Source organism: Penicillium cinerascens (assembly GCF_028974065.1).
Source record: "Penicillium cinerascens strain IBT 15544 chromosome Unknown scaffold_4_segment0_segment0, whole genome shotgun sequence".
In the NCBI taxonomy this organism is placed as follows: domain Eukaryota; kingdom Fungi; phylum Ascomycota; class Eurotiomycetes; order Eurotiales; family Aspergillaceae; genus Penicillium; species Penicillium cinerascens.
The window spans coordinates 1,127,259-1,139,282 of NW_026695297.1; the positions used below are offsets into that span (position 1 = coordinate 1,127,259).

The 12,024-nt window shown below is 51.6% G+C and overlaps 7 protein-coding genes across 7 annotated transcripts; 4 read left to right on the forward strand and 3 right to left on the reverse strand.

Moving 5' to 3' along the window:
• Positions 1–63: 63 nt before the first annotated feature.
• On the forward strand, positions 64–1,613 carry N7498_008389 (aldehyde dehydrogenase family protein; the record flags this gene model as incomplete). Its single annotated transcript, XM_058455451.1, has 3 exons — positions 64–480; positions 541–1,425; positions 1,500–1,613. 3 exons carry the CDS (start codon positions 64–66, stop codon positions 1,611–1,613), a joined length of 1,416 nt encoding a protein of 471 aa, XP_058305439.1.
• A 2,489-nt stretch (positions 1,614–4,102) lies between these two features.
• N7498_008390 (uncharacterized protein) lies at positions 4,103–4,625 on the forward strand (the record flags this gene model as incomplete). Its single annotated transcript, XM_058455452.1, has 2 exons — positions 4,103–4,177; positions 4,239–4,625. The coding sequence occupies 2 exons, from the start codon at positions 4,103–4,105 to the stop codon at positions 4,623–4,625; spliced, it is 462 nt and encodes a 153-aa protein (XP_058305440.1).
• A 52-nt stretch (positions 4,626–4,677) lies between these two features.
• Positions 4,678–5,912, reverse strand: N7498_008391 (uncharacterized protein; the record flags this gene model as incomplete). The annotated part of the gene is made up of 3 exons (XM_058455453.1): positions 4,678–5,590; positions 5,650–5,695; positions 5,756–5,912. 3 exons carry the CDS (start codon positions 5,910–5,912, stop codon positions 4,678–4,680), a joined length of 1,116 nt encoding a protein of 371 aa, XP_058305441.1.
• A 544-nt stretch (positions 5,913–6,456) lies between these two features.
• N7498_008392 (uncharacterized protein) lies at positions 6,457–7,305 on the forward strand (the record flags this gene model as incomplete). Its single annotated transcript, XM_058455454.1, has 1 exon — positions 6,457–7,305. The coding sequence occupies one exon, from the start codon at positions 6,457–6,459 to the stop codon at positions 7,303–7,305; it is 849 nt and encodes a 282-aa protein (XP_058305442.1).
• A 452-nt stretch (positions 7,306–7,757) lies between these two features.
• On the reverse strand, positions 7,758–8,262 carry N7498_008393 (transcription initiation factor IIA subunit gamma; the record flags this gene model as incomplete). Its single annotated transcript, XM_058455455.1, has 3 exons — positions 7,758–7,904; positions 8,021–8,168; positions 8,222–8,262. The coding sequence occupies 3 exons, from the start codon at positions 8,260–8,262 to the stop codon at positions 7,758–7,760; spliced, it is 336 nt and encodes a 111-aa protein (XP_058305443.1).
• Positions 8,263–8,473: 211 nt separating this feature from the next.
• Positions 8,474–8,904, forward strand: N7498_008394 (uncharacterized protein; the record flags this gene model as incomplete). Its single annotated transcript, XM_058455456.1, has 2 exons — positions 8,474–8,585; positions 8,657–8,904. 2 exons carry the CDS (start codon positions 8,474–8,476, stop codon positions 8,902–8,904), a joined length of 360 nt encoding a protein of 119 aa, XP_058305444.1.
• An 865-nt stretch (positions 8,905–9,769) lies between these two features.
• Positions 9,770–11,695, reverse strand: N7498_008395 (hexokinase family protein; the record flags this gene model as incomplete). The annotated part of the gene is made up of 2 exons (XM_058455457.1): positions 9,770–10,982; positions 11,061–11,695. 2 exons carry the CDS (start codon positions 11,693–11,695, stop codon positions 9,770–9,772), a joined length of 1,848 nt encoding a protein of 615 aa, XP_058305445.1.
• Positions 11,696–12,024: the final 329 nt, after the last annotated feature.

Sequence of the window (12,024 nt, forward strand, 5' to 3'; positions counted from 1 at the left end):
TGACTTCCCCTCATATTTCCCAACTGCGCATTCCTACTTCAACTTCCTTAAAATATCGTCACTATGTCTTTAGAAACTATCACGACCATTTCTCCCACCACTAATGAGCCCGTCGTTACCCGCACCGGCGTCTCGGCGGAGGACTTACGACGTATTCCCGAGGCGGCCCAGGCGGCATTCCGCTCCTTCTCACAGCATAGCACTCTCGAACAGCGACAGAAGATCGTGGAAAAGGCGTTGGATGTTTTGGAGAAAAAGAAAGATGAACTGTCTCGCGAGGTCACCGAGCAGATGGGTCGGCCCATCGCCTATACCGGCGTTGAGGTCTTGACAGCAATCAAGCGCGGAAGGTACTTGGCCAAAATCAGCACCGACGTGCTGAGCGAAAAGGGTATTGTGCCTGGTGAGGAGGAGAAGGGTTTCCGGCGATACATTAAGCGCACACCGGTGGGAGTTGTTTTGGTTATCTTCCCATGGAACGTAAGTTATGTCTGGTAGCAGGGCGAGCGTGATTGAATTCCTAAAAAGCTATATTTCTAGTATCCCTACCTTACTCTCGTGAACAGCTTGATTCCCGCCATTCTGGCCGGCAACGCTGTCATCCTGAAGCCCTCGCCTCAAACCCCTACCATCGTCGAACAGATTACTTCAGCGTTTACAGAAGCAGGTCTCCCGAAGGACGTCCTCCAATATCTACACTGCGGATCTTTCACATTACTAGAGGCGTTGGTTCGCTCACCACAGGTGAACCACATCTGCTTCACCGGCTCAGTCGCAGCTGGCTTGGCCGTGCAGAAGGCAGCATCAGACCGCGTTGTGAATGTCGGTCTGGAACTCGGAGGCAAAGACCCAGCCTACGTGCGAGACGACGTGGATCTAGCCTGGGCAGCGGAAGAGATTGTAGATGGAGCGATCTTCAACAGCGGACAGAGCTGCTGCGCGATTGAGCGCGTCTACGTTCACGAAAAGATCCACGATGCGTTCGTTGCTGAGATCAAGAAGGTACTGAGCAATTACCGTGTCGGCGACCCGTCAGATTCAAAAACTCAGATTGGTCCTGTGATCTCCAAGCAATCAAAGAAGGCTATCTTGGCCCAGGTCGCGGATGCAATCAAGGAGAGTGCTAAGGACGAAACTCCTGAAAATGCTACGTTTGAAAACTTCCCTCTCAATGGCAACTACGTCAAGCCTACGCTCCTCACTGGCGTTAGTCATAAGATGACCGTTATGACGGAAGAGACGTTCGGACCTGTGATTCCTGTCATGAAGGTCTCTGGTGATGACGAGGCTGTACGCTGGATGAATGATAGCGAGTTCGGGTTGACTGCTAGTGTCTGGACCAAGGATGTTCCTGCGGCGGAGAAGCTCATTGAACGTGTTGAAGCAGGAACTGTGTTTGTGAATCGGTCTGACTTCCCTAGTCCGGTACGTGCATTACACCCTCCCCCAATTGGGTATACCCCCTCAGGAAGTGCTGTTTTGTTGATGATTCTTTACAGGACCTGGCCTGGACCGGATGGAAGAACTCCGGCCGCGGTGTGACTTTGAGCCGATTTGGCTTCGAGCAGTTCGTCAAGCTGAAGAGCCACCACATCAAGAATTACCCCAAATGAAGTGTGAATGCGATGTGAAAAAGTGACTATGTATATAGTTCACATTTAGAAAGGGTTCGGGCTTCATATCGAAATTGGCGGGCCTAACAAGACGTCAGGAGCGATGCGAATGACGAAGCAAAAAGAGAAAACAAGAATAAAGACAACGATCCTTGTCACGTCAACCCTTAAAACCACACCCTCCTGAAGGAAATTGGACAGTACAGTCCACCACCCTTGCGGAGACCACCGGAGTCCGAAGAATGGACGCCCTCCGCGAGGAAATACCGAAAGCGGCAATCCCTGGGAGAGAGGTGGAACTTTCGATGAATGGAGGGCCAGAATGCAGCAACGTAAACCAAACGGTCGGGACAAATATCTGGGCTCAGATGGCCCAGCATATCTAGGGGAACCTGCGTTGCGACTCGGTGCTCCACTACATACATACCAGTGGCTGGCAACGCAATCATTCTGCGGTACGGGTAGGGCAACATGGCGACTGAGTTGCCTAGCAGCCATGGGGTCGATAGTGTCGAACTGAATTTGTGAACTATGAAACTATCAAAGATTAATTTACGGTATTGAGTTTGCTTCCAACATAGGAAGTTGGTTCCCTGTTATGACGAAGCTGCTGATATCCCTGTGTTCCGAAGTTAGGGCTGGGTGTTCTGTGACAGCACTAGTCCAGGTGCCGGTACCATACACTCGAAACAGGATAATTCAGATTGTCAAGCTGCAGTGTCGAGTATCTCGTCTTAAGGGAATCGACTCTTATCGTCGCCAAGTTGGAATGCGTTCCCGCGTCAAGTTTGCGCGCCGGGGCCGACCGGTGTAGCCTTTGTGAGGTGTTGGATTCGGCATTGCTCCGAAGCAAGGGAGATGCGAAAAAACGAAAAATACACGAACCTTTCTGAGCCTCGCTGCCCGCAAGGAATAAAATTAAGCTTTCGTAGTTTGCGCTGATTCTTATGGTTTTCATGCGGCGATACCTGGGCTAGGGACCTAGGTCCACAGTGTCCACAGAGATGAAGGAGTCATTGTATGGAAAGTGAGTGCCCCTTGTACGGGAATAATGGACTGAGCTAGGTAGGCACGAAGAATTAAGGGGTTATTTACAAGGAGATCTTACAATTATGAACACAAAGCAGTGGTCTGTGGCCTAGAAGACTCGCGCCTCAAGCAAGTATACCGAAGTGTAAACGAAGTCGGAGCATTATCGGCTGTAGCAGTGGAAAGACAGCACATCCCACCCAACCGGCATTAGCTTTTTGATCATCCCTGTCAGTAACGAATTCAGGATCGATCGACACCGCGAGCGATACGCGATCGACAGTGCATTACGATAGGCATTGACTTTGCCCTTGCCCACAAAGCGACAGGCAACAATGAACTTAAATGGATTCAGTTGTATTGAAATTGGTCATATTCTCCGACCAAAAGTTGCCACTGAACTCGAAGGGAGGCTCAAGGGTACTCGCCTTGAACCGGCAGTCGCGCTCTCCTTTCATGCGCATATCCGATCCGGCAAACGCGCGTGTCTCGACGCCGTCCCGATCGAAACATCCTGCAGGGACGCAGACCTTAGAAAGGGAAGTAATAATTTGGACTTGCAACCCGAACAGGGACAGGAATGAAGTATGGCGTTTCTGGGGCACGAGGCGAGACTGGGCCTCTCTCACCCTTTTTACTCTTTTTGGCGGACTCTCTCCACTCTCTCCACTGGATGTCGAGTGCTTCTCAAGCACGGGTTGCCGTACATTTTCTTCCCTGCAGCCTGCAGTCCATAGTGGCCTTCCCTATAATGGGGCGTGCTGCACCGATAGCTGGGGGACTCGGAGATTCAAGGGACCGTGGCTGTACTCCGTAAAATTCATGGATGGTACCTGCATATTGCATACCGAAATAAGTACCAAAGGCTCCGAGTAATCGGCGCTTTGATATCTCATAGCCAATCCGGTATAGGCCCAGGAAAAGCTAGACCGTAGCCGCAGGGGAGAAACAGACTGGAATGTGTCACAGACCCATGAAAGGGATTTGCCAGGCGATTCCTCCCGAGTCCCGTCACCGAGTGGCCCTAGCCCATGCCACAGGTTACTTTAACCTGCAGGAGCGGGGCTCGTTCATCAGTCCCTGACAACCCGGGGTTAGTATGGATGTGCATACTGCAGGCGTCTGGCACTTGGCTCGGCACTTCCTCTATATGTACCGTAGCTTGGCCGCATTTGAGCTTTTTCTCTTTCCCAACCAGCCCATCAATGGCATAGCGTCTGCAGCTCAGTCTTGCTTTCTTTTCTTTCATTTTTCGGCATTTTCATCGCCAGTCTCTCGTTTCGCATTGTTTGTCGCCCTTTAGCATTTGTTTCACCACCGAAGCGTTACGTTTGTCTTTCATTGTCCTCAACGACCGAGGTCACCCATCTTTCCAACCCGATCGCGAAAATCGATATCGCCCTCCATCAACGCTCGTGGATCTCACATTCGATCCACGGTTCAGCAATACCACAATCAAAATGGAATGCTTTCGACAAATCTATCGGTGCATCAAGTCACCATTCAACCGTGACAAGGGAAAAATCCTTGAAATTGTACGTTGATCTCGGGTCGTGCTGCTTTTGGAGAGACAGACTAACAGAACTTCGTGCATAGGGACCCCCAACCAACTTCCGCAAGGAAGAACTGCCAGCTTGCTTCTCGGACGCCGAGTCAGTCTTGTCGCCCAAGCAAAACCCAGTCGAGCTATCAGTTCTGACAAAACCATCACAGCACCCTGACGTCCCAGAAGAGCCGCGAAACAGCGAAGGACGATACGATCATCGAGATGATGGAGCAGCCGCCTTCGGCCAAGGAGAAGATCCAGAGCCACGTCCGGAGGATGAGCGTCAAACTGTCACGACCCGGTTCCGAGACCGTCTGAGACCATCGCGGTGGCTTAGCCCTGTTCGGTCATCGACACCAGCGAGTAGCCCCGAGAGAGAGGCCGTGAACGAGCTGGAAATGTACACCACAGCGGAAGAAAGCCCGAAGGATATTTAGATTGTATCGCTCGGGATATAATGTGTTTTGAGGAGGATTGTGGAATGTACTATCACATCAAAAAAGTTGGAACGTCATTATAGCGGGATTTCTTGGACTCCAAATTGTTCTTTCCGGTCATGACCTCGGGCCTTTGGTTTGTAGAGGCTGGCTTGCTTTCCTTCGCAGAGATGGAAGTGTTGGACCGAGATAGCTCTGGAAGTTCATCGAGGCCGTCGAATAACATTTGAACTTTCGACTTAAATTCGTGTTTCGGTTTGGCGCTTGGCCGCGGTCTTGATTTTCCTTTATCTATCATAGATGTGCTCTTGCCATGACTTGGTCGAACCGGAGGAGTAGTTGATCTTTCTGAGCTTTGAGCTGGAGCCTGGGTTTCCACTCGTCGTGAAGGCATAGTAGTCGCGGAAGTTTGCCCATCGAGGTCATCGTCTTCGCTCGACGCCGTCTCCTCATCAATCTCGACGCGGTGTGATTCTACAGCTCGCGATAAAGAGCAAGCCTGAGATCCACTGGCCATCTGCCTCCGATCGCTCTGTGAACCATGCGCTTGTCCAAAACCCGCAGCAGCTCTCGTAGAAGATTTCAACGTATGTAAACCAGCCAACGCTCTGGACTTCCTCGGGCTAGCCATTAAACCATGCAAATGGGTGCCAGCCCAAGTGTCGTCATCATCATCGCTATCGTCCTTGTCGTCCTGAACCTCTATCTGCTCGAGTCCGGCTTTCTGGCGCGCCGCCAGTGCCTCGGCTTCCTTTTTCTGCTTCAGTTCTTTTGAAATTGGTGTTCTGCCATCTGTGGGCCTAGCTATCGCTGCGATCTCCGCGGCACCTTGAGCCTTTGCTTCCTTTTTCCGTCGAACGTATTCCGCATAGTGCAAGTGCTGAGTGAAGGTTTGCGCAATGGCGTAGAATTCATCTTCGACCATAATCCAGGCATCATCGTGATCTAAGCCTTCAATAAGGAATCTGCGCGGTCTCTGTTAGCATCTCCTATCCATTTGGAGGTATTGAGGGTCTGGGCGCACTCTTCGGAGGGACATGGCCGGACTGGAGACGTAGGTGGACTTTGCGCTGAGTGAGGGTCATGATTAGTTCAATATCTCGCGGTCTGTTCGACAGAATGGTACACACAGGATCTAAAGAAGTCGCGCTTCTCTACCGGAGGGGCTTTGGGTGTTTTGTCGGGGTCAGAATTCAGCTCCCGCTTGACGCGCTTGCGCGGGGTGAACTCCGGTTTCACGCGCGTTTCATTCTTCTGCTCCAGCAGCCACGGTAAAGTCCGAGGCATTATGCTGCAGTGAGCAACTTCTGAGAGGTTGCGTGAGCCAGTCCTGGTTCGTAACTGAGAGTTTGGAGAAAAGGAGTTGTGATCGCCGATAAGATGAGGTCACCTGCCGCGATTGACCCTACACAAGATATCTACACCTCAGGTACACTAGCATTCGAAGTTGGCTCCCGCGTTTACATAAGGAAATTATTTCCAGTCCTATACTAAAATAATGGTGCAAATGACTAGTCCGCATCTGATCAGTGCTGTACAGTTTTGTTTGTCAAGACTTGAAGTTAAAATAACCGACAGGGTAAAACAAATATGACCATGACCTGATATTATGTGTCTCATAGGTATACATCATTGCCCCCTTCTTCCGAATTCAGAGGAGTGTGTTTGGAATCCGCACCGCTTTTTCATCAATCGTCGAACGGAAAGACATACGCGAAATAGCTGCTACATTCGACTGGAGAATCATTCATGATGCGATATATTGGCCAACTTAGTTGCCACCCCTGATAGCCGATGTCGCAAGATGCGACGCCTCGTTTCCTTAGCGCCAATGGAATCACCTGATAGTGAGGCTGAGGATGGGCATTCAAGTATAGCCAACCTAGCGGCGAACTTCTGCAATCAGGGCCGGTGGGAAGAGGCTGAGGAGCTCCAGGTGCAGGTGATGGAGACAAGCATGATCACACTCGGCGAGGATCATCCGTTTACGCTATTAAACATCGCCAACCTGGCATCGACGTATACGAACCAAGGACGGTGGAAGGAGACCGAGCAACTCGAGGTCCTAGTAATGGAGACTCGCAAGACTCAACTTGGCGTGGACCATCCTGACACGCTCACGAGCATGGCTAATCTGGCGGTGACCTTCTGGAGCCAGGGCCTGTGGGCGGAAGCAGAGCAGCTTCAAGTGCAAATGATGGAGAAACGCAAGATCACGCTTGGCAAAGATCACCCAGACACGCTGACGAGCATAGCCAATCTAGCAGTGACCCTCTGGAACCAGGGCCGGTGGGAGGAGGCCGAGAAGATCGAGGTGCAGGTCATGGAGACTCGCAAGACAAAGCTTGGCGCGGACCATCCTGACACGCTGACGAGCATTGCCAATCTAGCATCGACGTATTGGGATCAGAGCCGATTCGAGGAGGCCGAGCATCTCTTTGTGCAGGTGGTAGAGACGAGCAAGACCAAACTCGGCGAGGATCATCCCTCTACGTTGACGAGTATGACCAACCTCGCTTTCACCTGGAAATCTATCGGCCGAAATGCCAACGCTATCGCTTTGCTGCGTGACTGCGTAGCTAAGCAGCAACGAGTCATAGGTCCTGATCATCCCGAGACTCTGGCCAAATCTAGTGCCTTACGGGAATGGGAAACGGCGGAACTGAATATTTGTGCATAGCTAATTGAAGGACCATCCTCACTTTATTGGCTTCTAATTGAGAGCCTTCGCTATGATACAATCATTTGTACGTTCCATTTGTCAGCAATGAAGCATTTATCATTTCCCTGGCTTTATACTTTCAACGGGTTGCAAGTGCCATACACACAAAGTCAGCGAACTATGGCCTCTATCTGAGGTAACCAACATCAAGCTTAGCGTGTTTCGGCCTAGTGTTTCAGAGACAAGTTCTTTGTTTGCAGGAAGCCGATCTCGAATGTTAGCGTACAGTACCAAGGACATATTCGGTAAACCTCAATTTGGTTGGGTATCTGCAATGATAGCGACATTTTATTTATGCAACAGAGCAAATCCTGTAAACGCCGGAAAAGACACCCCCGAGATCAAGGGCCCGGTAAAACGCCATGCAACCACCCCATGTAAACGCCAGCAGCCGCAACGAATATGTCCATTTATGCCTCCCCGGGTCGTTTGCTGTTGCAGCTGACGATCTTGACCCTGTCTGCCGTGACCTGGGTCTGGTTATCCAGTTTGAATGTCACATCCTTGATCAGGAACGTCCAAACTTCGTCGCAGAATCGGTAGGTATCGAGGTGACCCTGAAAGATGGAAAAGAAGAGCACAGAAGTCAGCCCTTGTTCCAATAAACCAGCGAACCCAAACTCGGTCGCTTTGTAGCTTGGTCTCGGGGTATGTCCCTAGCAAGACAACTCACCTTGAAAGTAAGCCTAGCGCGGACCTTGTCCGCCAGGACCTCAGTGACCACCCGGTCAAAGGTCGAAAGAATCTTCATAGCCAGCTGCGGCTCGATGCGGCCTTCGTTGATGAGATCATCGAGAGTATCGGTCAGAGACAGGCCGAGGCTAGTCACATCCTAGTCAGCTCCGAAGTCACCGGTTTGTGGTGGCCATCCTACCTGCTCCCGCGGTACAGCTCATAGTAAGCCACTGTAGCCATCTTGGTGGTGTAGGTGGGCGAGTTGGAAGAGACGCGGCGAGGGCGAGGTGAGTGTCTAATGCTCAGTTGGGGAAGGCCGGTCGATCGCGGGGAGGATCGCCCACGTGAGGTCACGTGCGGGGCTCTTTGCTTATCGCCATTTACGTCAAAGGTTCCCGCGTCAATATGAATAGCTTCAGCTTTTGCTTGATACTTTTCAAATTAATACAGAATGGTGTTGCTGTTCTCTAGCAACGCTTTTAGGAGGGGTCGGTTGCCCCTCGTCCCGTCACGGTCTCTGAACCGATCCTTTTCTTCAGCCTCTTCGCGATTAGCATCTAAAGGTACGTCAAGTGGTCGAAAGAAGCAACGCAATTGCCAACGGAAGGTTCATATCATCTGACAGTACATGCAGATCATAAATCATCGAATTCTGAACAAAAGCCCGAAAACCCTCAAAACGAGTCCAAACCCAACTCCCAAAATAAATCCCCGACTCCAAACGACACCAACACCAAAAGCGTGTCCGAAGCCGACGCAGAGCTCCGCGAGCGCCTCGAGAAAATGTCCGGAGAAGGAGGCTCAGCCGGAATCGAATACGAAGATGGCAAACCGAATGCCATGAAACGCAGCGTGCGCAACAACATGTTCCGACTGATCTAAATGCGCCGGCCATTCCAAACATACGATACCGAATCATGAAATAACCCACCGCCTCGAAACATATCGGTGACGGATAAAGTTCTAGGCGCGCTTGGCTGATATGCGCCAAGGCGGGCTTGCAAGGTTCCGCCAGGGACTGATACTCCGGATTCTCGCCGTGAGGCAAATCCACGATCTTGGACAATATTTGGCTTCGCCGCTGTCGGTCCCGGGCAACAAACTCTCCGCTTACCTGGTGACTCTGGCGATCTTGATGTGAAGGGATCATGTGCCATTTGCCAGTGCATTCCGGGTACCTCGGACGCCGAGCATTCTTCATGACGCTGCTTTCAGTGGAGCCGCGCAATCAATCCGGGACTTATCAGTGATAGTCCTTCGATCATATCACGACCCGTCCTTGATGGCGTGTCTCTGCGAGGGGTGATATTTTGACCTTCCTAGGGACTTGATAGCATCATACTGACTATCGCAATCTCTTGGGTATGCTGGATCAGCCGTGTGAAGGGCAGACCCTGTAATGCCGGCGGGATGTACCGACGCAGTGTCTGATTGTGTCGAAGCTGGAATTTGATATCAACATTCCGGACCCCCGGGTCTGAAATCTCCAAAACGATTATACTACTATAGACGTTTTGTGTAGAATACAGGCCACAAGGGCATGATAGAGAACCGTAATAGAAAGGACTTCAGTCAAAAGAAAATTCCTTGCGGAGCCTCTGCACAGACAGAAATATATCGTAATTATTTCTATGTGGATCATCCATATCACGGCAGATAAAACAGGAGATTATCCCATGCGACACTATTTCCTCAATCGAAAAACTCCACCCAAAATCCAGACTTGCCCGAGCCAAAAGGAGATATTCTACTTGCTAACAACCATTCCAGCCAGAACGCCTGCACCAATGACACCACCGTCAGAGGCTTCTCGTAGAAACACCGACTTCCCTCCCCGTTGCGGACCAGTCCGCATAATAAGCCGATCGATGTGTTGCTGGCACATCTCCTTGAATTGCGGGTAGTGCTGGATAATACCGCCCGTGTAGGCCACAACCAGTTCCTCAGGGCCAGACTGCCAGTCTGCCGGTGTGGGTTGCAGGACTGGGACGATGTGGCCGTGGAAATTGTTGCTGCGGAAGTTCGGCGCAGCGGCTGCGTCGGGGGCGCGCATCTCGCCGTTGCTCTGGGGTGAGGCGGGGTTCTCGGGTGTGTTGCTATTGCTGTCTTCCTTCAGCTCGATTTCTCGGCAGCAGGCTAGCAGGCCGATCACGGCTGCTGCGATCAGACCGGCCGATCGTCTCTGCACTGTTCGAGCAATTTTTCGGAATGCGCTAGCGGTGCGGGCGTCCCAGCGCCAGTCGCTGCTCTCGGGTGTTGGAAGAGATCGGTTTAGTTCCTTTGCGAGGTCTTGGTCGGATCGGGCTCGGGCCACGTTGTCGGAGATGTAGGTTGTTGTCAAGGCGTATTCTTGAATGAGATTTGCAGGGAGAAACCGTTTCGACAGACCCGCCACGTTGGTCAGATAGTCGAACAGAATTAAGCGAATCAGCTCGCCGATATATCGACCTCCGGTCATGTATTCGAATGGCTGGAACCCTGGGCGTGCACAAGCCCTATCTAGCTCTTCGTCCCATTTGGTCGTAATAGCCAGTTCTCGAAGCGGTGGTGCTGCACCGGAAATGGTCCATTCGGTGTTCACTATGGTTTCGACGGCCGACGGCTCCATAGCATTGACGCTCTTGGCCTTGGATTCGTGTAGTTCACTGAGTTTCATCGGAATGGTCGCGTTACATCCAGTACCCACAATAATACCCATGGCGACTCGGCTGTTTGGTAAAGACTTGACTGCGTATGCGAGCGAGGCCAGCGTCGCAACAGTGTCGTTCGTGATAGCCTGGATCTTCAACTTGGGCAGAGCAAAGAGCTTCCGACGTTTGGATGAAGGCTCATCTTCATCGTCTGGTCTCCTTGTGTGCTTCTCGTATCCATTCAAAAGAATGTTCCGCAGGTCGAGGTTAGATGTGATAGCAAAGCCTTTACCCATGGGCATCAGCGTAGCCTCAGCCAGCGATTCTTGCCTGAAAATAGTTAGTACCGGCGCATAAAGAATCTCAATTTCTTTGACAGACGATTCAGTCAAATCCTGGGATACTCACATGATTGGGAAACTGAAGGTGATGCCCATATCCAATTCTGCAGGGATGTCTTTCCTGGTAGCATCCGAAGTCAGACTCTCCGCCACAACCTCAGCGATGCAGTCCCCAATCCACGCAAACAAGTCCTCGGCCTTGTCCATTTTCAGATGCTCCTGAATCGGCCAGGCTCGCTCCAAAGTCCTCTTGACTCGCTGGCGCTGGGCCTTGCGAATAGTGTGGCGCGACCTCTCCGAGGCATCCGTGGGCCGCACATCGGAGTCAACAGCCTCACCTAGTAATTCGATGAACGCAACTCGGAGATTACTGCCACCCACATCAATGGCCAGATATCGCCCCGTTTCTTCGCCCGTGGGCAGCTGAGTCACGGGTGTCGGCAAAAATTGCTGATCCGAAGTCAGGGCCAAATGGCGGTATGTACCGGAGAAGCGGCGCGCGAGTCTGTACAACACCGCCTCTTCTAAAAACAGGGGTGATAGGAAGTCGTCGAGTCGCTGGTGATACTCCAGGTATTCCCGTTGCGAAGCATCCAGCTCCAAGCTGATATCCTCTTGGTACTCGTCCTCCATCACGTCGTCCTGCATGGTGTCACGCTCCTCGTCATTGTCCTTCTCGGATATTGAATTGACGGATGCCATTGTGGTGAATGTAGTCATCACCTTTTTAGCGGTGTAGCCGGGTGAAACCCCAGATAAGAAAAAAATCCTTATCAAACGGCAGGAGGTCGTGTCCACGGGGGGAAAGAAGGGAAAGCCAGAACAGATCGTGCCCTTCACAGTACCCGCCGTATTCTCAACGTGGTGACGTCGGAGCTCGGGAATGCGCAGGTACCGCCGAAAGGACACGATCACAGAGGCAAGTACCGCGAGCGGCCCGAAGGCTAAAAACAAAGTCAAAAGCCCAAGGGGACTGGTGAAGTCAGTGAGGTTGCAAGAAAGGGACGAGGTGAGAACATTTTGGTGACGCG